Source organism: Dermacentor variabilis, chromosome 2 (genome assembly GCF_050947875.1).
Source record: "Dermacentor variabilis isolate Ectoservices chromosome 2, ASM5094787v1, whole genome shotgun sequence".
Taxonomy (NCBI): Eukaryota; Metazoa; Arthropoda; class Arachnida; order Ixodida; family Ixodidae; genus Dermacentor; species Dermacentor variabilis.
The window spans coordinates 143475023-143500753 of record NC_134569.1 but is presented as its reverse complement, the minus strand read 5'-3'; the positions used below and the strand labels follow the sequence as shown (position 1 = coordinate 143500753).

Sequence of the window (25731 nt, the reverse complement as noted above, 5' to 3'; positions counted from 1 at the left end):
GCTTGAGCCCAGGAGCCGTTGTATATAGTGTTGAGCAGCTGGAAAGGACGGCGATCCCCAAGCTCCTAGGAGGTGGGACGGTGCTCGGGACGCGCGCTCTAGAAACAGTATCCAAAATACTGTTTCCGTTGCTTGTACGGGGCATCCCCCAATGGGGCAGCGATGACGTCCACCACCTCGTGAGCAAACTCAAAAGACATGTTGGCAACTAAGTGGAGATACCAATGCGTCCGCGAGGTGATATGGTGCAGATCGAAGGAGGCTTCGACCTGGGTGAGCAAAACCGGTGGGTGCTCGCGCCAGAACGTGGACAGGGGACGTTGTAAAGCTGCGACGTCTTGTGGCCGTGAAGTAGCGCTAGGCGGAAAGTTGCCTGAGGGCAGTAGGTTGCTAGGGTCGGTCATCTCGTAGTCCGGAGTCTCCGGTGTCGCTAACCAAGGGGTTGCAGCGGAGTGCCAGACAAGAGGACCAGAGTAGCAGGCTCTTAGAACGGACTAGCGCGTACCGTGCTAGCGCCACGAACACGCGCCACCCACCTTTATTTTCGTCATCTTTCGCAGTTGCGACCATGACCGCCAACCTTTAGCGTCTGCGCATAGCGGCGTCAGTGGGCGTTACATAATCAAAATACTTCAGGAGCACCTTTCCGCCAAGGAGTAGGCACGCCCATACACGGAAGTTGAATTCTGTAAGAATGTTCTTCTAAAAGACACAAACGCTGAATCATGCACACAGGAAACGCAGATAAATGATGGCATATATTCGACAAAATGGCATAAGAAATAAAGGAGAATTAACGTATGGGTCTACCGTGAAAACGTTCATGTATACTCTATACAGTCAGCGCTGGTCCCTAGACATACTCGCACCTTTCGTCGATGTTCATTTCGGATCCTGAGGTGCACGAAAATGCCACCGCAAAGGGGGCGAAGTTTTTCACCGCGTTGCTGCAGTACTGCGACGTCAGTCGTCCCGACGAATCGACCTCGCACGTGGCGTGGCAGAACGTCAGGAAGAACACTTGTTCCGGGCTGTAGCCCTCAAGGCCCCTCAGGGGGATGTCCGTGCTGGAATTGCGGAAGCGGGTGTACGCCTCGTACGCCACATGCAACGCCGGGAGCTCGGGGTACAGGGCACCCTTGTCAATGCTGTACGGACACGAGTAGAACGATTCCCAGAGCGCCTCCGCGCCTCCCGATCCGGGCGGCGCGCCAAGGCGTCGCGGCCAACCGTCCATCCTGTTAAGAAGCTCGGCCGTAGAACTCAGCATTTGGAAGATTTCTCGCGCGTAGAGGAAACCAAGTCCGCCGTAAAGCATGGCGCTCGTGCCACGAGTGTAGTAGAAGGGAGGGCGCAGTGCTGCCATAGAGACGGCTATGGCTTGCGACGTCGGGCTGTGTGAAGTCACGCGACCTGCGTCTAACCGGAACGTCGTGTCCATCGCGACGCGATCATTTGTCGCCAACGATTCTTGAAAGTGAACTTTGTCGGCGAGCCACCGGGCGAAGAAAGTTCGATCTTTTACGTTGTAGCCGTTGCCGTACATGCGCGCCAAACGTTCCCAGCTGGACTGGAATTGAAACTGGTCCTGCCAAACAACGGTATTCGTCTTTTCAAGGGCCGACGTCAAGGAATGCTTCGTGCTGGCAGCCAAGCCGCCGGCGTAGCTCAAGCGCTCCAGCGCAACGGTTCGTACTTTCTGCAAGTGGCGCTCGACCGACAGGCGCTCGACGACATCGAAACTCGACTCTCTCATGGCGACCAGGAGTACGTTGTAGGTTGCTTCGAACTGCACAGCGCACGACGTACGCAAAGCCGTCTTGCCGTGATTATGAGCGTAGATTAGCGAGAACAGATCGTCGCTGACCAGGGGCCCCATGAGCTGCAGCAGCCACCAAGTCGTGTGATACAAGATGTCCCTGGGCGAGTAGGCTACGAAGAGCGTGTTCGCTGCTCTCAAGAGCTCCCTGTCGCTTAGCGTCAACGAGTCTTCGTCGGTAAGGGACGGAAGAGATCGGGTGCTGCCCTGAAGCACGCATACCCAATCGCTGTGCGTAACACCCTTTAGCGAAAGGGTTAGGTGCCGGATCTTGTTGACTTTTGGCCGTGGACGCCGCGCTCGGGCCACAGAGCTCAAGTTTCCGAATACGTCTTTTTGAACTTTCGCAGCGGCGCCGCTCTCCAGGAAATATATGAAAGACGGTGTAGTCTTGGGCCCGTCTCGAGAATTTAGTAGAGTGTCGTTGAAAAGCCGCAGGTATGAGGCGTACGTGGCATTCGAGGCACGCAAGAGCGACTCCATGCGGTCGGAAAGTTCAGCCATAGGCGACGGCGTCACGTACAGCGTTCTCTTCCGGGAGTGGTAGACATCGGGTGGGATCAAGTCGAGTCGGAACCAGAGCGGCAGGTTCCATCTGCAGAAAGAAGTTGAACAATTGTATTGAAGGGTAATTTCCGAGGGGTTGCCATGGGAAACTAGCGCGTAGATAATGTAGCCTTTGACTTCGGGACCTCCTTCTGTATATTAACATCTTGTAATCTTTCTAATCATCTCAATAAAAACCGATTCGATTCTGAATGGCGTATCGCGAAAGACACTTTAAAGCACGGAAGAGGCGAAGCACTCAGATACGATTTTAATGAAAGAAACGTCCGCAGTAATAGGCATCAACACGTGCTTACTCTCTCGAGGAAATTCAATAATCATTCATAAATCACAATGCTGATCACATTATTTCAGTTTTACAACACTCATCCTACAGTAACCTCATCTGAGCTGAAAAATTGAACCTGACGTCAAACATCATGCAACAGTCGCTTTCTGTCATCTTGCACCGTCTGTTACGACATCCCAAGAACTTTAAATGCTCTTCACGTTCGTTCACATCGGGGAGAAAATAAAACGCTTGCGCACGTATCGCCATCAGTCGAAAAGGGTAGCAAAAATATTGTTGAATGTAGTTCAGACGCGCAGATGTATGATTCTGGCTGTAAGTTAAAGCAGCACTCTTACAGTCGATGGTCTGCACATGAGACTTCATTGGAGCAGTCCTTCGTGCATCGCCTGTTGGAACATCTACAACGAAATGATGATAAACACCGGAACCTCAAATGCACTCGTGAATCATGTTATTCAGCGAAAAATCAAACGGGCTGCAAAACGAAGACAGACTCAATAAACGTTTGTTGTGTAAACAGTCTACGCCCTTACTTCGTGTTTTCGTTTTGATTTTGGGCTTGGTAACATGAAGGAAGAATCTAGGAATCAACTAGCCCGTTACCAGTATTATTCCGCAACGCAAGTCACACTTTTCTCACTACTATGTTTAAATATTTCGCCAAGGCGCAAGGCAGCAGCAATACAGAAGTAGATTTAAAGATTCACTACATAGAGTGTGTCTTTCTTTCACCTAGCTAGCACTCTCATCTCACTAAACAGTGCAAATGTGCCAGGAAATGGCCAGTGCCGAAACTTTCAGTTCTTGCAAATGTAAGCTGTACTTCCTTTACACAAATTGAACAAGACAATAGATTTTTAGTTCATCCGCAAACTTCTTATCGTTTGAGGATAAGCGGGTTACCGGAGGCGTATATGTGAGCGGCCAGTTTTGTGGCGCCTACTGGTGGCACAGAGATCAATGAGACAAATACAGAGCTTACTATCGTTAGCGTACAAGTCTATACACATGTTTATACTTCTCTGCTGTTGCAAATTTTCGGCAGCGGCATGATCGTGAACACATCGCCTATTTAAATGTTTTGTTTCGAAAAGGACGCTCGCGGAACGCGAAAACGTGTATTTAAAACATCGCGCTTAAAAGGAGTGTCACACCATGTCGCTACTATCATAAGGTAACACGGTATGCCCAGTATCACGCAAACGCCATTGCGTATACCGGAATACCAGACACGCTAAAGATGGCAAAGCGAATGCAACGGCAACATTCTATTTTAATTGCTTGATCTTTTTCTGCACCTTCGTGGCCTTCCGTTTGCCTTTCAATGGTGTATACCCCGGAAGGTTTTTTAAAGGTGGTAGGGCACATAACTTCTTTCGCACGTCTTTAATGTCAGGCATTCAGGGTAATCAAGATGTCCGGGGGTAGGAAACGTTCGGCGTGCCCTTCGCCTTTGCTGCGCTTCTGTTGCCGCTATATATATCTTATTTTTTTTCTCCAATGACGTCAAGGACCGACTGGTTATTTGTCCCCCGTTGTGCGTCATTCGTTGAGCTAGCGCAAGCGAAGGACGCTGGAAATCACAGCTACAGAAGATGTTCGCGACATGGGCTGCCACACGTTACTTCCCAAGTCGACTGCATGCATGGTAGACGAGGATCACATATTACTTGGTCATACTTGCTTATACCACAAACAAGCCGTACTAACCGCAGTAGCATATCGACGATAGCTTCACGCATTCAATGTAGTGTCTTGCTAACGAAAACGGCCGCATGTCCTCCTACTTTATGCACCTTTTGCATGATACCAACAGCTTTGCGCGCACAATGGCTTCTCACCATAACTACAGGATAGACACGTGGACGAGCGCACGATGGATGCAGAAGTTTTGCGGGCCGATTGCACTCGGCTACAGGTCTCACTGTTTGTTTGGTTCCCCGCAACGGGGTCGGTACAGTATTGTCTTGGCGCACGCTCCCGTGTTTGCCCCAATAAGGCATCGTTGACTGCTGCAAAGCGAAAGCGGCGACGGGAAGAGGCCTTGACTGCAGGAGATGCAGCTTTCCACGATTATAACGTCATTACAGATTATATCCGAGTAAACTACACGAAAAATATGTAAGCGAGTCAAGAAGCGCGGCATGCTGCGGTATCTTGTGTACTGGTGTAGCAAACCCGCGCGATCATCGCCTAGCACGGCCGAAGTGGCCTCGCAAACGCTGCAGAGTAATTGGCCACAGGATCGGGTCAGCTTGTCGAGGCCACTGGGTAACCGTAGTCGCGACAAGCTATATCATCCTTGGCTCAAGAATAACGTGACTGCTGTCACATGGTTTTAGGTCATTGATGTAGCTCATCACGACGGCGCGCTGAAGCTCATTGGTTTGGAAAACGCCGCAAGCATCGTTTTGAATTCATGTACTGCTTGGCTGATGAGTAAAAGCTGCCGCACTTTTACAATTAGTGCGAAACACGGGCGAGCGATTGGCACGACCTCGAAGCGGCCGAGTTCACAGGTGAAGTCGGTGCATCGAGCGCCTCACTGGATTTTGCGCACTTACGTAGCCTACTGCTGGAACTGAACACGTTGACAAACTGCTCGCATAGCGACACGCAGTTGCAGGTGAGCAGTGATGTAACGCCGGAGAAAGAGCACAACAAGCAAACACATGCGCTGAGGCAGGCGGCCGGCTACTGAGCCCGCTTCGGCTACTGGAACGCTGACAATGATGGCCTAAAACCAGCGCCGCCTGACTGAAGCACAGTGTTGTTGGCATTATGCGAGTCCCCTGTAGCATCTACAAATGATTCCCATATACTTTATTTCCCTGTTAGTTTATTCTTTGGTACACTAGACCGTTCCGTTTGTACACTCGCACCGTCACTTTACCGTTCACAACCGGGAGGGTACACCCAAGCGGCGGAAAACGGAAACGCAACGGCGCTGCGATGCGATATCGTAGAGCGAGTACGTTAGCCCTCATTCACACTGGCGACTTGAGGAGGTCGTGCGACCAATTGCGACTGGCGTCCAAAAAGCGACTCAAAATGACCGATGTTCACACCGCCCAGTGGGACCGACTTATCACCACACTTCGAAATGTCTCGTGATACAGCGTTCACGTCTTCTTGCAATGCCATCGCCACGTAAAATAAGCGTCACCGTGTATAGACGTCCTGTTCCTTGTCGTCTGATTGGTTCAGCAGTGCTGCGGCTGCGGTAGCACGCCTGAAAAGTCGAGCAGCGAGCGGGTGGCCCAACATGGTGGCTTTTCGAGAAGAGCGACCATTCGCGACCAACTTGGTCACGCAACCGCTGTCAGCCCTTAAACTTAAATGAGCCCTTCAAGTCATGAAGCACCGACAAAAGGGCAGTTGTTCGCACGTGCGCGTATCTTACTCAGGATGGACAACGCGCCCGACGAACAGCTGTCGGAGGCCACAGGTGCCACGAGCCTCGCGAATCTCGAAACGCGGACCACTCGAAGAAGGAGTGGACTCGGGTTCACTCGCACAGGCGTCGTATCAACGCTTCCCGATGCACGTTCCTGGCACATTTATGCCACATCGAAAAGTACCATGTAGCCATTTCCGTGTCCTCAGTGCGCGGGGCCGACATTGAAAAGGAAGAGGCTGCTTGCCGTAGGACCGAACGTCGGAGCTCTTTAGTCGCAGCATCTGCGGCCGAGGCCGAAAAGGCAGCAGCGCGAAATGAACCAGCTCGCCCGGGAGCTGCCATAGCTCATGTAGACTACATCGTACGGTCTCGTATAAGACTGTCCATCTATTGCGAGTTTGATACTATTGCTAGCAGTAATTTAAACGAAGTAATGAAAGCTTCACTGAAAGATTTCTTTTCTTCTTTATGTTTCTTTTCTTTTCCCGTTATGGTTATCGTTGCTGGTTTAGTTCAGAAAAGAGCCGATGTCTAAAGCCATGGGCAGAGTGTCTGAGTACATGGTTTACGAAATACAGAAGTTTATTTATTTATTTATTTATTTATTTATTTATTTATTTATTTATTTATTTATTTATACATACTGCAGTCATACTATATTAGTATAAAAGGAGTGGAAGAAAATAGAGATAAACGTAAAGCAACAAAGGGAAAGGCAAACACAAGCAAATAATGGAAGCAACATAGGCAAGCGAGCGCAAGTAAAGAAAACAATAATATAGGTACAGCGAATTGCGAATTTTAGAAATACTGTGCTATGGAGTCTAAACACTCATTTAATGGCAAGGAACAAAGAGCACCGGTAATTGAAATATATTATTTTGTTCTAAGTGAAAAAAAATAAAACTGTATTTTAACGTGTTAGTATATACTATCAGCAAAAAGTCACTATGTTCGAAGCTTAAAGATATACGAGTACAACACGTGATATCGCTGCAGTCACAAATTACGGAAACCGAGTTAATAATGATATACGTAAATTTCAGATATTCTATGTGATAACGCAACAAGAGTGGCTGGAGATTCAACGACTGGAGTTCGCCCCCGCCGCGGTATAGCTTACTAGCTATGACGTTGCGCTGCTGAGCTCTAGCTCCCGCGGGATTTATATCAGCCGCCGCGGCGACGAGTGCATTCTGTTTGGGGTGGAATTCAAAGAAAGAGTGTCGTGGTTTAACGCCGTTAAACCAAGTTTATCGAGGAATAGCACGCTTTTGCTTGCTTTGGGAAAAGGCACAGACGCTGCTCGGCGCAGCAGCAGCAGCGAGCGAATTGACCTTCGTGCTGCCTCTCGCTTCAACGCGAACTGAGCGTCGAAAGCACAGTGCGTACGAAGCTACCAGCACTCGGCGCACTTTTTACACATCGCAGATCGCTTTCAAGATATGCGCGCCCACGTGGCGTACGCAGCAGCCACCGGTAGTGGCAGTCTATGTCCCAGTTTGACCTTGACTGAGCTTGAAAGTCAGATTTACGGAACCAGGCGTTTTCAGTGTTTGTATCTGGAATAGTTCATCTATTGCTCGGGAACCGTGCTCGCGAACCCCAGATGGTCAAAAATATAATCGGGAGCATCCTCTCCCCATTCCCCCAATATGGCGTGCCTCATAATAAGATCCTGATTCTTGGCACGCAATACCCCATAATTTAGTTTCGACGACTAGAGTTCTGGAGGCCATTTGCGGATAGCTGGAACAGGACAGTCAATGGAAAAGGAGGCAGAACAATCACTACATGACATATCTCAACTGACCAAGCTCCGTATACCTCGCTACGGCTCGCGCCCTCACCTGAAGGCGAGGTCGACCAATGCTTGCAAAGGGGCCGAGTAGTTGCTCGTCGAGTAAGATAGCTCTTCGGTCTGCCAAGGTAGGCCGAGGGTGGCCATGAACTTGCCGAACTCGAGAAGGTCAGATTTGGCGCCACTTTGTGCTCCGATGCGCATACAAGCGGCCATGAACTCTGCTGGTCTGCGCAGTAACATGAACGCGCTGTTGTTCTCGCTGGCGTCGCCGTATGCACCGAGCCGACCACCTACGCTGTCGAGCCACTGAAATACCACCTGCGAAAACGAGCGATATATACGGTGTTTCAGCGACAAATCTCTCCAATAAATAAAACAGGAGAACCGGCAGAAATGAGTCATTATGCAGATCCAGCGCACGTCTTGGAATCTACGTGTAGCGAAGCTTTTGTGAAGCGGTTTATTAAAGGATATCAAAGTGTTCGTCTCCTGCAACATGTTTTGCAACATGCAAATACGTGATTGCGTGGCAGATCAGCAAGACGCAGAAATCCTCGCCAAATCACGTGATCCACGGGACCGTGCATTACGCGGTCTCCGGCATTGCTTCAGATCCACACTTTTAGATGCTAGATCTTAGATGCACACCCTGTTAGATGGTATGTTCATTTGTACGAGAAACGTTTGAAGGCTGTAATCCGGACGCGCAAGCGGGCATGTCACGTGGTATTTTTTGTATTTTGCGGGCATCTGCAATAAGCGGGAAAACACTAATACCTAATAGATAGAAAGTTAGAAACTGTTTAATTGGGCGTTTTGTAAAGTGCTCTACAACTATCTAATTGGATTTTTTTGCCTAACTTCATTGATTCAGGAGTGCATGGTTCATTAATCTTGACTAATTATGCACTTAAGCAGAATACAAGGAACAGTATGACTTACTCCATGCATCGCATATTTTAAACTCTGCCTAACGTTAGCTGGGACATCCTGTATAATTCTTTCGCATTGGCACACATAAGCAAAGTGTTGCTGCGAATTTTTTTATTATTACTAGTATTATTAAGAATTTTTCGTTACTAATTTTATGATATCTGCGTGCATACCAAAACAGAGGTTGCTGTTGTTTGGCACAAGAGAAAAAAAAAGTTCCACGAAGAAGAAAAGTGTTTGCGTAGAAAAGCTTGCAACCATTACCATTAGGACAAACATTCACGAAAAGTCGAAAAGCAACGCACTGCATGAGCAAGCGAGCACAGTCAAGCACCAATACGCGAAGTAATTGCAGAAAAATATTTCGCGCCATTTCTTCACGAATGGAGTTCACCCATATAATTTCCTCCTACTGAAATGCACCAGCATTCAATCCATCACATGCATCCACCTTAAGTGACTACTACATTGTGCGAGAGAGAGTCGCATACGCGGTACGTCAGCAGCAAAGGCACGGTCCTCATGCGTGCGGTACCTTGAAAGCGTGCAGAATATTGTGCGAAGCCATCTCGGCTTCTTCAGGGCAAAAGTCATGCCCGAACATTTATCTGGTCCCGATAGGCGTTCCATGCCAATCGAAGACTGATCTCTCTACGGGGGGAGGCAGCCAGCGAGTCTCTTCACATTGCACGGATACGGAGTGTGCCGACAGTGCGCATATGCGACGTTCGGCTGGGTGGTAAAGTGTGGCTTTGAGGAGATGCCAGCGCGGGAAAGTACGGTGATGCGGAAAGTTGGGATAGTTGGTGACTAATCATCACACCTTGCTGGTGAAGCAGCGCACTGACAGCGAGTGTCGTCTTTTCTTGTGTGTCTTCACTGTGTCCGTGCCAGTGCGCTGCTTCACCAACAAGGGAAAGTACGATAATGTCCAGAAGTGCGGGCGTGCATATTTGGAGAGGGAAGGGCGGGGAAGAGGCTTTTAGCGTCGTGTCCAGCCCAACGTTTCTTTTTATTTCCTCGCCGAAGAGCCATGTGTAGCGAGTGTTTGCTGTTTATTAATACCATAGTGGCACTTCAATATTGGTGGAGCTCCGCACGTTGCACTACAATAATAATCCCCATTTAAATTTCTCAGTTTGCTGACTATCAGGGCAGTTCGTTAAAAACAAGGAAACTGAGACATGCTGGATGTTACTTGATTAGTATTAGGTCTGTACGCACCTGCCGTCATAAAGAGGTTTACTTGAATTTCACCAGAAAACCTTCTACTATAGCCCGGTCAATGCAAACCAGTACCTCTTGAGCGTTTGAACACCTCACATCAACGCTAATACTGCCTGTATTGTAAGACAGTTCAACGGGACTTTAAAGCAGTAAACGAAAGCGGAGTCTAGGCTATGCAAAATAGCGCAAGTTTTATGGGAGCCTGCAAATAAACCTACAAGGCACTTTGGACATCACAAGTGGTCCCGCTGCTTGCAGCTTCACCTGCCGCATGCAGGGCTACGCGGATGCCCATCAATCTGCCGAAGCGAAGCAAAGGCACAGACCTCGGAGACGACGCTGGATGCAAGGAGGTGGTGCCTCTTGGACCTCCATCCTGAGCAGACAAAGACACCGAAGTCGTCGCACGCCTCTGTGCCTGAACTAGGGTCGAGGCTGAGTCTTGCCACGTGCTCGGCGCAGTCAGAGTTGGCGCAGAAACGGTTTGCCTGATTCGCCCATGACGTGGCACGAGGACTGGAAGCCAGGAAAATTGCGGCAGCTGTTCCTGCAAGCAGCAACACAGCTGCTGCGAGGGCTGCCGCGGCCAGCCGGCTGCAGTTCTGCTGCTGCGTCTTTGCATCCAGGCCTTCCTACAGAGACGACCGCAAGGCAGTTGACGCAACACGGTCGGTACGTCTCTAGAGAACGCTCTTGATGCGACAAATGTACACGTAAAGATGCCGAACAAGACAGAGGTTCACAGGAAGGTGGAAGCTCTAAGTGATAATTAGTGGTCGAACAAGGGAATGTCGCTTGAACCAACGTGTCGACAAGGGGTCAAGAACCAGTCCTGTTTTAGAAACGTTGGATACAGCTACGTTCTCTTGTTTGACCACTGTTAATCACCTAACAAGACTTACACAAAAACGTGTCGGAGATTAAAAAATGGCAAGAGGAGCTAAGCGATGCAAAAGCCCATATGCAGAAAGCATTCCGTAACCAACGTACAGAGGGCCGCACGTTAAGCCTTGTCCGGTTTCGAAAGCTTTTCAGTTTTGCCGAATACTTAATAGAGATATTGGTTCAAACTTATACTTCACTGCATTAAAATGAAAGTAGGTCATATACCGGCGATGTCGCTTTGCGAAGCGGGGAATCCGTTCCACAACGCTTCATTGCGGCTGGTATATCCTTGAGGGCTCATGCGCCTGACGCGCTGTGAAGGGAAATAAAATTTGAGTGGCATTGTTTCTCCTTTCCAGGCGAGCTGAAGTACGAATTGGAATGGCCAATAGGGCTCCCTTTATTAGCCCCGTTTACATGAATAGTACAAGAGCACATCAACACGTTTAAGTGCATCGCGTATATAACTTCTGTTACGTGAAACAGAAATAATAATTTAATATAGAATATAAACTATAGACGTTAGGTTAGACGTATGCCGTAATTGCAATAACAGTAAAGACGGGTAATCCGAAGCGAAAGCTGCACATTTGGCACAGCACTTGTAAGGAGAAATATACTGGATCTAGGATCACGAGAACGAGTTCGCTGCGCGCCTGCAGGTGCCACTACACAGCTGCACATCGTTAGATGACCAAAACGGCAAGTCCAAGTTCTGTTTATCTGTATCATTACAATGCGAGTATGCTCGGGCAAAAAGTGAAAATCAATGCACTTGATAGCACCCGAGCTCCCCATATACATGACATACAACAAGGAGTATATCAACATTACAACAGACAATAACAGTGCAATACTACTGTTTATATGAAAAAAAACTTCACGTGTTAAGCAACGTAACACAAAAATAAGCAATAAACTACGAAATATCTAGATATACCATAGTAGTGGCGTAGAAAATTTTTCGCATCAACAAATGCTCTCGTATGTTACGTATGTCGCATTTTTCAACATAAAGATTTTGGGACATTAGTTAGTTTGTTCAACAAAAATGTAAATGGATGACGCAACTTTTGTCGTCCCTGTTCAGTGCGACAAAACGGAACGCGCCAATATTCCCCGTTGCGAAATCGATATACAACAGTATTAGTTCTCAAAGACGATATGTTTTGAATAGCGTTCTCACGGTTATATACAGATTTCTTGTGTCAAATACATAAGGCGTATTCCTAACATTTAAGCACTGGACTGATCTTAAACTGTCAGAAAAATTCCGCAGCGCGTGCGTTGCAATGTGCATTCGCGATATGACGTAATGCTTTCTTTTGTATTACGTGAAGTTTGTTAATGCTAGACAATGTGGTATTTTCCCATACCGAGCAGCAATAGTTGATATGTGATAAGAACAGTGTGCTGTAGATCAATAATTTATTTCATACAGGAAGGTATGAGCGAAAATTTGCTAGCATGTCAACGCACTTACTTAAATAAGACATAACCGAGCTGACGTGAGGATCCCAGCTCATGTTTTTGTTAAAAAGCACTCCTAGCGTTGTTACCACACCTACAATGTCAATATTGCAGTTTTCACACTTTATCACTGGTTCTAATGATAAAGAGCTCGACATACGTGAAACAACACGGCCTTTTTTTGGACTTCACTACGGCCTTTCTTTTTGGACTTCACTAACAAGCAGTTTGCAGGGCTCCATAAACTGAGCTTTTCCATTGTTTTCTTGATAACTGGCATAATGGACTATATGCTGTTGCCTTTAAATACGAGGCTTATGTCATCCACGTACAATATATAACTCCGTTTGTCATTAGTGGTTTTTATATCATTAATATACAAAATAAACAGTAATAGACCCAGAATACTTCACTGGGGGACTCCAATATTGATATCCTGACAAGTAGAAACATGTTTTCGCATTGACACAGACTGGCAACAACGTTGCAGGTAAGTTTTTAGGAGAAGCTCTTGCAATTCCGCGAATGCCACATAATTACAATTTTTACAACAGTATTTGATGATTGATGCGGCCAAACGCCCTTTGAGCAATCAATAAATACTTCGATACACACTTCTTTGTTTTGAAATGCTTCGAGAATGATTTCTTTTTGCTTTAGCAAAGCGGTTTTTGTGGACCTGTTTGGTAGGAAACCATATTGTGATGAACTAATCAACTTAAGCTGCACGCAGAACTTTATTAGTCGTTTATAAATTACCTTCTCCAGACCTTCAGAAAAAGTATAGGTAGACTAGAGATGAGCCTATAGCTTACGATGTCGTTTTTGTCACCACTTTTAAAAGGCGTGCTAACCTCAGCTACTTGCATTGGCTTTGGAGATATCGATAGGTTATAAACGTAAGACGTGGGCTTATTTTAACCACGTGTTCAACCGGAACAATCGTTACGTTATCGATATCTCGGGTTCTGCAATTCTTAAATGAGTTAAATATAACACATATTTCCGCCTCATCAGTTGGGTCAAGGTACATGCTTCGGTTTTGAGGACAGGACACAATATGTCTGAGAAATTTGTTAAATTGTTCTCCATGTTCAGATCCCTCAATACAATGTCTTTAAAAATTTAACTCCGTGATTGCTGGCGAAATTGGTATGCGATCAAGTGTTGAGTTTATCCACATCTGCGCACTGCCCTCACAGCACTCTTTACTAAACTGGTCGTGCCAGAAGCAGCATTTTTCATTTTTCAGAAAAGTGTTTAGCTTGTTTCAGTATTTTTCACAATTGTTAAAATCCTCTGGTGATCTGGTCTTGAGAAATTTTTTGTGCAATCTTACTTTCTTTATTATTTTTCATAAACATTCGCGGTTAATCCATGGTTTTCAGCTTTTGTTACATGTTCGAAAACATTTTTCATTAATATGCGCAAAATTAATGCGCTTGAAAGCAAGAATCAAAGTCCACAAGCTTCTTTTTGAAGGCACGTGTTGAAGACGTTTAAAGTCGCGGGCGTGATATTCTGTGCTGTTTTTACATCATTCATTTTACATCACTTTACATCATCATTACATTATTCAGATATTAGGGTCAGACACTCTCCATCGTCGGATGTAATGAAAAACTTAGTGTGTATTTTACATGCTAGCCGGATTTTTGCGAGCACTTCTAGACCACCACCTTGCTTGTTTGGTCTGTTAAGGAAGGAGCCTTGATAATCTCTACGTTTGAAAATATCTCTATTTGCAGAATAACAATGCATTTCACGTTTTCAAAAATGTTTGCATTGTCTTTAAAAATGTTTGCATAGCATTGGAGAGATTGTGTCTCCTTGCCTGACCCCATTCTTTTACGTATCTTTCTACTTTTCTTATGGAGAATGAAGGTGGGTGTGGAATCTCTGCAAATTTTTGCTAAGATATTTACGTAAGCCTCCCGTACTCTTTGATCCCGTAATGCCTCTATGACTGCTGGTATCGCTATTGAATTCTTGATCACCTGATTGATGACAAGCATGTGATCCACTGTAGATTATCCCTTTCTGAAGCCAGCCTGTTCTCTTGGTCGACTGAAGTCCAGTGTTGCCCTTATTCTATGGGAAGTTATCTTGGTGAATATTTTATACAATACTGGAATTAAGCTAATGGGCCTATATTTTTTCAGTTCTCTAACGTCTCCCCTTGTGTGGATTAGTATAATGTCAGCATTCTTCCAGTTTTCTGGAACTCTTGAACTCGTGAGACATTTCGTATGAAGAGCCGCAAGCTTTTCAAGCATGATATCTCCGCCATCTCTGATTAAATCGGCTATTATTCCATCTTCTCCTGCCGCTATTTCTCGTTTCATGCCTTGCAAGGCCCTTCCAACTTCATGGCTAGTTATAGATGGAGCCTCTGTAACCTGTTCATTACTACTTCGACTGGAGGTATCATGGCTGCTCTGGGTACTGCACAGGTCAGTAAAAAATTATTCCACTGCTTTTAATATATCTTTGAAATTGCTGATATTACCCTGCTTAACTTTCAGTGCATACATCTTGGCTTGTCCTATGCCGAGTTTTATTCTTACTGGTTTCATGCTGCTTCCATTTTTTATTGCTTCCTCAGTGTTTCCCACGTTGTAATATTGAATGTCCCTTACTTTCTCCTTGTTGATCAGTTTTGACAGTGCTGCAAATTCTGTCTGATCTCTTGAGTTGGACACTTTCATTCTTAGTCGTTTCTTTATTAGGTCCTTCGTTACTTCGGAGAGCGTACCTGCTGGTTGCTTTGGTGCCTTACCTCCCACTTCAACTGCTGCTCCTGAAGCTAGCCTAGTTACGATTTCATTCATTACCTCTATGTCATCATCTCTGTGTTGTAAGACTGCATATTTGTTCGCAAGTACCAGCCTGAATTGGCCTGCTTTTACCCTTACTGCGCCTAGATTGGCCTGTTTCTTCACCAATTTTACTCTTTCTCTCTTCATATTGAGGTGAATCCTAGGCGTAACTAACCTATGATAACTGCACCCCTTTGCCCTACCTAAAATTTCTACATCCTGCACAATGCTGGGATTAGCAGAAAGTATGACACCTATTTCATTTCTTGTTTCACCATTAGGGCTTTTCCAAGTCCACTTTCTGTTGCTGCGCTTTCTGAAAAAGGTGTTCATTATTCGCATCTTATTCCTTTCTCCGAATTCTACTAACATCTCCCCTCTAGTGTTCCTGGAACCGATACCATAGTAGCCAAATGCTTATTCATTAGTCTGCTTTTCCCCTACTTTTGCAGTTAAATCGCACATGACTACAATATACTGAGTTTTCCCTCTTCTCATCGCTAGTTCAACATCTACATAAAGTTGATCTATTTCACCATCATCGTGACCGGAGGTTGGAGCGTGTGGGGTCTCTCACACCCGTGCTCTTGGGACAAAGGAACGACAACACAGTAGTGCAAACAATCACAAGGGCATTTATTGCACCTTTCATAGATCAGTGCCTGCTAGCCGAGCTGCTATCCACAAAACATGCCGATGTGCGCGCGACAAATCTAGAAGTCTGACTCACCGCGACCGGAAGCGAGCGAATATGTTCGCCCCATGCTGGATCCCAAGGCCTGGTCGTTCACGTGTATGGTCACGCGAATCGTGGCGCGTTCGAGGGCGGCCACGCGAGGCGGTCTCGCAGAAGCATGGGTCGGCGCGCATGCGGGATACGTCCCCGCCGCGCGCCGACCCGCCGGGCCAGAGCGTCGCTGCACGTGCGGCACGACTGTCCCGCTTGCTGTCTCGAACCCAACAGCGACAGAGCGCCTTGTCTCCCGGCGCCCGAGTAACCCCGCAGCGGCGCGACGCTCGCGCCATCTCTCGCACCGCGCTTGTACCACCCGACCGCCGCGGGCGCCAGGCCACCCGGCGGGCGAAGCCGCCCTGCAGGAGACGAGCCATGCGGGAAAACTAGATCTCAGGGGAGGCGTGAGAGTCACGCATCCCCACATCCCCCCAACCTTAAATCACTACATATTCCGGCGAGACATGTGACACGGTCTAACATCAAACTGTGCTTCGCAAACAAGGTAGAACATTAAACAGTGGTCGCGCCGAAGAAATGTCCGCACACTGTCACTGCGAGCCGACATTGTCCTTGGGTGCACCGCGGGCGTCCGCCGGTCACAGCGGCAGCTTTGCAGACTCGACGGCACGATGCCAGGCCAGGACTCCGGAGACGACGACGCAATAGTCGGTACGAACAAGCGTCGCTCGCGCCGACGCGCCCTGCTGGGAAGAGCCGCCGTAGCTGTCGGTGACCGCCGGCCCTTTTGTCCGCCGCCGAGGGTTGTGAGCTGGATGCAGGAGGCCGCCGAAGTCGCTGCGCCGAACTGGCCACAGCATCACCATCGCCCGGGGTGACTCGGTCGTAGTCCGGGGCAGCAGCGCAGACGATGTGCAGGTGACAGCAAACCAGGGGTGACTCCAATCACGCTGCGTAAACTCAACACACTCGGCAAACACTAAAGTAGTGCAAGGGAGAGGAATTATGCATGCGCATCGCCCACGTGGTACGATGTTCAACTCGGCTAGCAAAGATCGGGCAGCTACTCAGATGCTAAGTTCACGTGAACGAAGCTCGCTTTCTTGAGTCGAACGAGTAATTTCAATTCGTGCGAGGCGAAATAGAATGAGGGAAGCAAATTGCAACCCCTCAACGCCACGGTCCACCAGGTTGTGTCCCTCCACGTGCGACAGGCAGCTTCGTAAAGCCTTAGGCCTAAAGCGTCGCTACACTGACAACAACCGGCATCCAAAAACAACACCCAAAATGAGCGCAAAACAGGCAGCCGCGAGGAGACGTCAGCTCTGTGAGGTGGTCCTACTCCGCTCGGTGCACGCAGCATCCGAGTTGACGGCGCCCACCGTCCCAGACGGTGTCGGAGCGCCCGGTGCCAGGCCGCAATACCAGTCAGCCCGTAGTGGCACCCGTGGCCCGCGGCCACCCGGCTCCCAGAGCCGCGACTTCATCAGAGTCAAAGAGATAGGAGAAGCTATTTACATGAGAAATTCGGACCACCCACGAGGCTTCCGTACTCACTCGCTTCAGGCTTGCCTATGCTCTGCGGGCGCTCAGCCTCGCTCTCCCAGGATGCAGACCACGTGGCTCTCGTACTGACGAATGCCATTAAAAAAAACACTTGCGAAAAGGCTTAGCATGTTGACATGTTCAAACACACTACCGCCACCATCACCTCACTCAAGAAAGCACGCCGCCGACGCTAGCGATCAAAATTCACGCTAGGCCTACGCTTCGGTTCAAACAAAGGTCTTGAACGAAGCAAAACTGTTAAAACTATCGTCCGATGCCCCAAGAGTCCCACGTTGGGCAGCCAGATGTGGGGTCTCTCACACCCGTGCTCTTGGGAAAAAGGAACGACAACACAGTAGTGCAAACAATCACAAGGGCATTTATTGCACCTTTCATAGATCAGTGCCTGCTAGCCGAGCTGCTATCCACAAAACATGCCGATGTGCGCGCGACAAATCTAGAAGTCTGACTCACCGCGACCGGAAGCGAGCGAATATGTTCGCCCCATGCTAGATCCCAAGGCCTGGTCGTCCACGTGTATGGTCACGCGAATCGTGGCGCGTTCGAGGGCGGCCACGCGAGGCGGTCTCGCAGAAGCATGGGTCGGCGCGCATGCGGGATACGTCCCCGCCGCGCGCCGACCCGCCGGGCCAGAGCGTCGCTGCACGTGCGGCACGACTGTCCCGCTTGCTGTCTCGAACCCAACAGCGACAGAGCGCCTTGTCTCCCGGCGCCCGAGTAACCCCGCAGCGGCGCGACGCTCGCGCCATCTCTCGCACCGCGCTTGTACCACCCGACCGCCGCGGGCGCCAGGCCACCCGGCGGGCGAAGCCGCCCTGCAGGAGACGAGCCATGCGGGAAAACTAGATCTCAGGGGAGGCGTGAGAGTCACGCATCCCCACAAGCGTAAGCTTTTACTACCTTTATTTGATACCTCTTATTAAGTTTTATTACGACTACTGCTACCCTCTCATTAATGCTGTAGAATTCATCAATGTTTCCCACTATGTCCTTATGGAATAGGAATCCTACCCCGTATTGCTTCTTATCTGCGAGTCCTCTATATAGCAGAGGACGTGGCCTTTAGTCAGCACCGCATAAGGCTACCAGTTCTTTTAACCTCACTAAGGCCAATGATATCCCAAACAATGCCTGATAGTTCATTAAAGAGTCCTGCTAAGTTAGCTTCACTCGAGAGGGTTCGAGTATTGAACATTGCCAGGGTCAGTTTCCATTTGCGGCCTGTCCGGCTCCAGAGATATTTAGCACCCTCCACTGCGTTACAGGTCTGGCCCCCACCTTGGTCAGGTTCTCCGCAGGTGCTGTGGATTGAGGGCCATATTGGTTGATTGAAGGAGTTCATCAGGGAAGTAGTGGCCGAATACTGCACCAGGAAGGCCAATTCCTGTTCTGATGAGCGAGTGTCTTGTTGAATTTTAGTGGGTCTTCCTAATTTGGTTGTGTCTGGATGAGTATAGCCCCACTGGCTCGAGGCACTTCTGCCGATGTCACGCGCCACTCCAAGCTTGGAGGTGTAGTGTACTGGAGGTAAACTTAAGCTTGCCACCTTCAGGAAAAAAATTAAAAATTGAGGATTGGAACTTCTATTACAACGGAGCAACCGCGACAGGTCAGTCAGATAACCCTGTAGGGGGCGAGGCCACCTTATGGAGGAGAAGTCCAGCCCAGAGGTCCCTACATGTCTAAAAACTCAACTTGAATTATCCGAGATAAACGGGTTTTGCTGACTGCCATATGTAGGAGAATATTGTTTATTTTGCTCGGAAGCGAGCGCTAAGCTCCAGTCTCTGGACGCGCTGAGGGACACGGGAGAAGAGAGGTAGAGAGATGCTAAAGAAAATTATATATGGTTATGACATAGGGGGGGGGGGGTGTATTGAACCGCCCGCGACCAGGTGGCCGTGAAGGCATTCAGAGAACCTAGACAATTTCGACAAGCAATAAATAGTTGTACACCAGTATAAAACATACAACAGTGATGGTGGACAATATTGCAGGCAAACTGCGAGGTAAAGGCGTCTGAATATATTGATTATTTCTCACAAAAAAGAAAGAATGAAAAAAGGAACTTTGTCATCGGTTGTATGTTCAATTACTGATTTATTATTCATATTCAAAGCATTTTCTGCTGTAGACTAAGATATAGACTCAAACGTGACTGCTTGGCGGGAACATTGTGTTTAGAGCTTGAGAAAGTCGCCACTACACTACCGTAACTCAAGCCTAAAGACGTGCAATCTTCCCGCCGAGAGATGCAGAAGTGCGACGCGGTTGTGAAGTTCGGATCGTCGCAATGACCTTAATCGGCGTAGATAAACCTAACAATTCCCAAAAACCATAGCTGCGTTATTAATACGAAGGAAACCGAGAAGCGTTAGGAAGACTCGGAATGATGAGAAAAAAACTTTTTGAAAGGCTACACGAATTTGGAAAGTAATTTCTCAAATGCCAGAGTAGTTGTCATACCCCCGCCACAGTGTATCGCTCCCCCATGACGCATCGCGCACTCTCTGGTTAGGCTCCCTGCCTTTCTCTCATTTCCATCTCTCTCTCTCTCTAGGCTAATTTCGTTCCCGCGATGCATTTCTCATGTGATGCCGCAACCACCGCTTCCATCACTATTTCCATTTTGCACTGCAATTTTCAAGAATAATAATTATTTAAGGCACTCCGAGGCTTGCGAGTACTTCTTTGAGGGTGTAGAGGTCGCGGATCTTCTTCTAATGCAAAAAAGGAAAATGAAAAGAATGTAGATTCAAAAACACATCAGTACCACTTAAAGGAGTGACATGACATTCTAAATGGCTAGATGGTTCTAGATTATAGAGGTTTATGGCTAGGGCTACGTGCATTTTTGTTCTGTGTGTGCAAAAATCTTGAGTCAATCCCGGAGGTAGTGCAAAAGTGGGCGGATCCGCGGTGGAGGTGAAGCAGGCTTCAAGCACTCCTCCAAGTTGCAAAAATAAGTTTAATATATTGGGTCCAAATAGAACCCGTATCGGATATTAAGCTGATACGAACAGATACTACACCTTGACCTGCTTCGGCCATGCCTACGTTCGCACCACCCTCTCTATGTCGGCGTTCCAAAAAATTGCGCATCTATTTTCCTTTCCTTCCGCTCTCCCATGGTGGCGATCCTTCTGAAACGTCACGCGTGTCCAGTTTCCTCCGGATCCTCGGGGCGGTGGTCCCGTCCTCCACTCGTATGTATACAAAATTAACGGTAAATGAGTTTGTACTTTTGTGCAAGGTTCTGTGTCACTTCTGTGTAGTGTGCTAAACAGCTTGGCTGGTCATGCACCTTCACAGAGAGGAATGATTCATGAATTTTTCCTTCAAATAATGATACAGTCCTTCTAAACCTTGGATAATATAGTGTGAGAACGGAATATAATGTTTGTTTCTACAAACGAGTGTTGATGTCAGTGTCCAGGATTGTTTTATTTGCGGTGTGGTATCCAGCAGGCGGATGCATCACGAGATCACGATACACTGGCCGGCTCCGCTCCTGTGTCGCTCGCTGCAAGGAGGTTTTAACGCGATAGTCATAAGAGCCCCCTGTCGCAGACAACAGCGTGCCGGCGTCCCGCGTCCACCATCGACCGTGATCTCGGTAAAAATTATTCCGAACCATGGAATCCAAACCACGCAGACCCTCCGTCTGGCGGAAAAAATTACTGAACTAATTGAATTCCTCAAAGTAAAATACCTAAGAAAAATCGTAACGTACGACTTACGCACAACCTATAGACATGATAACGTCGGATTGAAATTTGAATATACGAGAAAACATAATTCCCTTTCCCAGCGTTTCTACCATTCATAGACCGGCCACGGCGTCCGAGATTTGCGCGCAAAAATCAACACCTTCGTGCGACAGCTCCAGATGGCGCTGGCCTCCGCCGTATCGCGGCCCACGCAAGAGGCCGCGTTTCTACGACAAAGATCACCTTCGTGCATAGTGTTCGCCGCCAGCGTTTCTCGGTAAACATTACGGTTACATAAGCCGCAGTTGCTGGGAAGCGTGAGAAGCAGTCAGAGATCTTTGAATGCTACCGCGTTCAACTCTTAAAGCCGAAGCTTAAGTGTCCGCACGCGACTGCAGTCAGAAGAAACGCAATCAGCACTTTTTAACGCGAAAGCGTTAAGGAGCTCATGACGCAGAAAATCCGTCCGCTGCGTCCGGTGTCCGACGTCGCTTCATCAAAATTTTCGAACCACACATACCCAGGCCGTTCATTTGACGCAAGAAATTCACTAAACGAATTGAATTTCTCTAGCTAGAATACGTGGAAAAATCGTAAACTACAACTGACGCACAACCTACACGTATGATAGCTCTCGGATTGTAATTTGAATATACGAGAAAGCATAATTCTGTTTCGCAAAAACTCAAACAAACCCATTTTCCAGCGTTTCTACAACGCACAGACCGGAGACGGCGGCCGCCATTTACGCACGCCGGCGCGCAAATATCCGAGTTCACAGAGCAGCGCGTCCGCTTTCTTGAAAGGCTTCAATATGGCGCTCGCCTCCGCCGCATCGCGACCCCTGCAAGGCGCCGCGTTTCGACCAGAGGGCCCGTCTCTCTGCATAGGTTTCGCCGCGAGCTTCCCCGGTAAACATTACGGTTATATACGTTGCAGTTGCCAGGAAACGTAAGAAGCGGTCAGGGATCTTCGAATGCAAGGCAGTGGCCACTATTAGCTAAAATAAAACAACCTCATGATTTTAGCTCCTCAAATAATTAGATTTGTCACATCGCTGTAATGCGCGTAACCGTGCAAGGACAGTATAAATAAACTCGTCTTAATCAACCTGAGGATCCTATATTAACGAACTGTAACAGACTGGACAACTGCGCTTGTTGCTTTACTTGCGCCTTGAAACTGTAAAAGCGTACAAAGACGCGAACCAAAGAGAAGACAAGACGAGGCGCTTATACCCACAACTGAGAAAATTTTATTGGAAGGAAACAAATATATGCGCGCAAAAACGGTGTAGGAGTGCTGCGCAAGCATGTCAAGGATCACGGTTCAATTGATTGCAATGCACCGTCAAATGTTAAAGTCTAACTATCAAGGAACTTGAATTCCTCATCATGTAGCAAGTCCGAGGGTTGACCGACACAGTTATCTCCTCTTTTCTTTATGTGGTAGGCCTCTGCCATTTCACGGGTTAGCTGGTTATTGCCCTTGAAGGTAATCTGAGTATCTTCCAAAACAGTATAACAGCCGCAAATCCCTACAGTGGGCGGCTAGATGTGTCGCTCCTGATGAATTGTATGCCGCCAGGTGTTCTCTTAGCCGCACGTTGACGCAGCGCCCAGACGGCCCTACGTAAACCATACCGCACTTGAACGGGATCACATATACTATGCCCGTCGCACAATCTACAAATTTCTTAGAGCGCTTAATATTGCATTGCGATGGCTTCCTGCGAATACGCGAAGTCGGAAGAAACGCACTCAGCACGTTTGCGTTAAGGAGCCCGTGTCGCAGAAAATCCGCCCGCGGCGTCCGGCCTCCTGCGCCGGCGTTCAGCGTCATACGTCGCTTCGGCAAAAATATTTTCGAATTTACGAACGAAAAACTATTTTCACAAAGGAGATATACCGGCGAGGGTGGGCTCTCAGTCCAGGGCCCCTGTGGCCTTTGATATCTTGCTAGCTGTGTCGATCAGCTTGAGCTGTTCTACAGGATTCGAGCAGGACAGCGCAGCCTACCACTGCTCCGGTGTTGGCGTTTGGTGTACTGGCGCTGCCTTTGGTTTTTGGCAGGCCCATGTAACGTGGTAAAACGTTGCGTGTTCCCCACATAGCGGGCATTTATTGTAATATGTTGGCGGATAGATTTTGCTCAGTAGACTCAGATTGGGTTATGCATTCGTCTGGAGTTGTCTCCAGGCAAGCGACTGCTCTCTACTAAGGTCTTTGTGGGGAGGGGGGTAGATCCCCGTTAGGGCTCTTTGGTTTTCTAAAATTGCTCCATAGCGTCTCGTGACTGTGTCCGGTTCCCCGTCGTGGTGCGCCCCCCGGTCGGCGGATGCTCGGGCATTGGCGTCGGCACGCTGGTTCCCTGCTACAGTTTCATGGCCTGGTGTCCACGCAATGAAGCATCTCGAAAAGGTGATTTTTCTCGTCTTGAGTATGCGGACGGCCTCAATGGATATGCGTCCACTGCTGTACTTACCTTCTGCACACTTCTTGCGAGTCCGTAAGTATTGCTGTAGTGGCCTCTTCACCCTGGTGGGTGAAGGCGAATGCGATTGCCGCTTTCTCAGCCTTGAGGATGTTGTTGCCTTTGATCGAAGCGCAATTGATTTCTCTAAGCTGGTGATCAACAACGCTGACTATCGCCCCTGAGTGTTCTTTGTATGTGGTCGCATCGACGTATAACACGTCTTTTCTCCCGGCGAAATATCTGTTGTGTGCTGCTGATCTTGCCTTTCTCCTGGCCTTGTGTATTTTACGGTGCATGTTTCTCGGTATCGGGCTGATCTCAATGATCTCTCGAATCTCTTCAATTAAGCTTTCCGTGCTGTTAATTTCTCTGCAAGCATCCCTCATACCCAGTATCTAAAGCGTGTTCCTGCCCGTTGGAGTCAGCATGAGTCTCATTTTCTGCGCGAGAAGGTGAGCTTCGATGTGTTCTTGCACTGTGCTGTTTATGCCCAATTTAAGGAATTTTCCGTCAAGGTGCTGACCGGCAGTCCGAGAGCGCATTTGTAAGCTTTCCTAAGGATTGCCTCTAATTATTCTTTTTCCTGCTCGAGCGGTGTTTGGTAGGGGACACTGTATACAATCCTACTGACTACGAGGGCATGTATTAGCCTACATGTGTCCTCTTTTTTCATACCTCGTCGTCTGTTTGAGATTCTTGCGATCATCCTCGTGATCTGCGCTGTAGTATTTGCGAGCTGTCTGATAGTGTGATCCACACTACAGTTGCTTTGTATCCACATGCCAAGGATCTTAACTTCGCATACCTCCGGAATCTTCTTCCCCCTATGAAGATGTCTATGGAGTTTTGCAGATTGTATCCTCTTCTGTAGACACTGAGCACCTCGGATTTCTCCGGGGAGCATGCAAGTCCGCAGTGTTCAGTCTATGCGTGGACTGTATCTGCTGCACTCTGCAGAAGGTCTTGTTTTTCTCCTAAGGATCCCTTGGTCACCTAGATTGTGACGTCATCAGCGTATATGGCATGCCCGAGTCCTTCAATTTTTTCGAGCTTCCGTGCTAACCCGTTCATAACAATGTTAAAAAGCGTAAGGGACATCAGAGCCTTGCGGTGTTCCCTTTTTGGGCATGTTGAAGATGTCAGTCCTGATGCCTCCTATACCAATGGTGGCGGTTCTGTCACTGAGGAAAGCTTTACCGTAGTTGTGTATTCTCTGCCCACAACCAATGTTGCTGAGACCCTCCAGCACAGCCCTATGACTAACATTGTCAAAGGTCGCCTTAAGATCGAGTGCAAGCAAGATATTTTCTCCGAATTGCGGGATGGTAGTAAGTACCTTCTCCTTAATCTGCAGGAGGATGTCTTGCGTTGAGAGGCATTTTCTAAATCCAAACATAGTGTGTACCATGAGCTCGTTATCCTCCAGCTGGGTCTCCAACCTCTGAAGCACAATTCTCTCGTATACTTTACCCAATCAGGACGTTAACGAAATGGGTCGCAGGTTTTCCAGGCAGGGAGTCTTTCTGGACTTCGGAATCATTACTATTTCCGCATGTCTCCAGTCGTCCTGGATAGTCCCCCGTTCCCAGTGTTTATTTAGGAATTCTGTAAATTTTTTGATGGAGTTTTCGTCCATGTTCCTTATCATGGCGTTGGTGATGCCATCCTTGCCTGGCGTGGTGTTCTTTATGGCAGACATCACAGCGTGTCTCACTTCTTCTGTGGTAATGGGTTCATCTAGAGAGGGATTTGCTTCGCCCGTTAATGCCAAGCTGCAGTCGACGTCCGTTGCATCCCCAATGTAGCGCTCCTTGATGTTCTCTAGCATTTCCCGGTCTGTGCCTTGGAATCGGTGCGCGATCCGTTGGGTCGTTTTACGATTTTCGGACTTGGTCATGGTTGGGTCTATAAGAGCCCTCAGCAAGGCCTATGTCTTTTTCGAGCCTAGGGTCCCAGTTGCGCCCTGAGAGTTCTGTCGCATACTCTTCGGCTTGTCAAGTGACCTCAACGATCTTTAGTCTGAGCTTTCTGTTGTGCTGCCGCCTCCATCTTCTTAGTAACCCCCGT

General features: G+C 48.1%; 1 protein-coding gene and 1 pseudogene across 1 annotated transcript; both read right to left on the bottom strand.

The window, feature by feature from the left end:
- Positions 1-853: 853 nt before the first annotated feature.
- On the bottom strand, positions 854-25561 carry LOC142570475 (membrane metallo-endopeptidase-like 1). The gene is made up of 4 exons (XM_075678859.1): positions 25379-25561; positions 10369-10674; positions 7929-8200; positions 854-2414 (listed from the first exon to the last, which is right to left on the bottom strand). The coding sequence occupies exons 1-4, from the start codon at positions 25559-25561 to the stop codon at positions 854-856; spliced, it is 2322 nt and encodes a 773-aa protein (XP_075534974.1).
- Positions 20351-20530, bottom strand: LOC142573488 (U2 spliceosomal RNA; annotated as a pseudogene).
- Positions 25562-25731: the final 170 nt, after the last annotated feature.

What these genes read in the sequence shown, in the direction of transcription:
- LOC142570475 (XM_075678859.1), bottom strand. Translation starts at nt 25,561, where the DNA reads ATGACCAAGTCCGAAAATCGTAAAACGACCCAACGGATCGCGCACCGA. An exon ending in AACCCATTACCACAGAAGAA is followed by an intron (nt 10,675 to 25,378) that starts GTGAGACACGCT and finishes TCGTCTCTGTAG; the next exon opens with GAAGGCCTGGATGCAAAGAC. An exon ending in CATCCAGCGTCGTCTCCGAG is followed by an intron (nt 8,201 to 10,368) that starts GTCTGTGCCTTT and finishes TCGTTTTCGCAG; the next exon opens with GTGGTATTTCAGTGGCTCGA.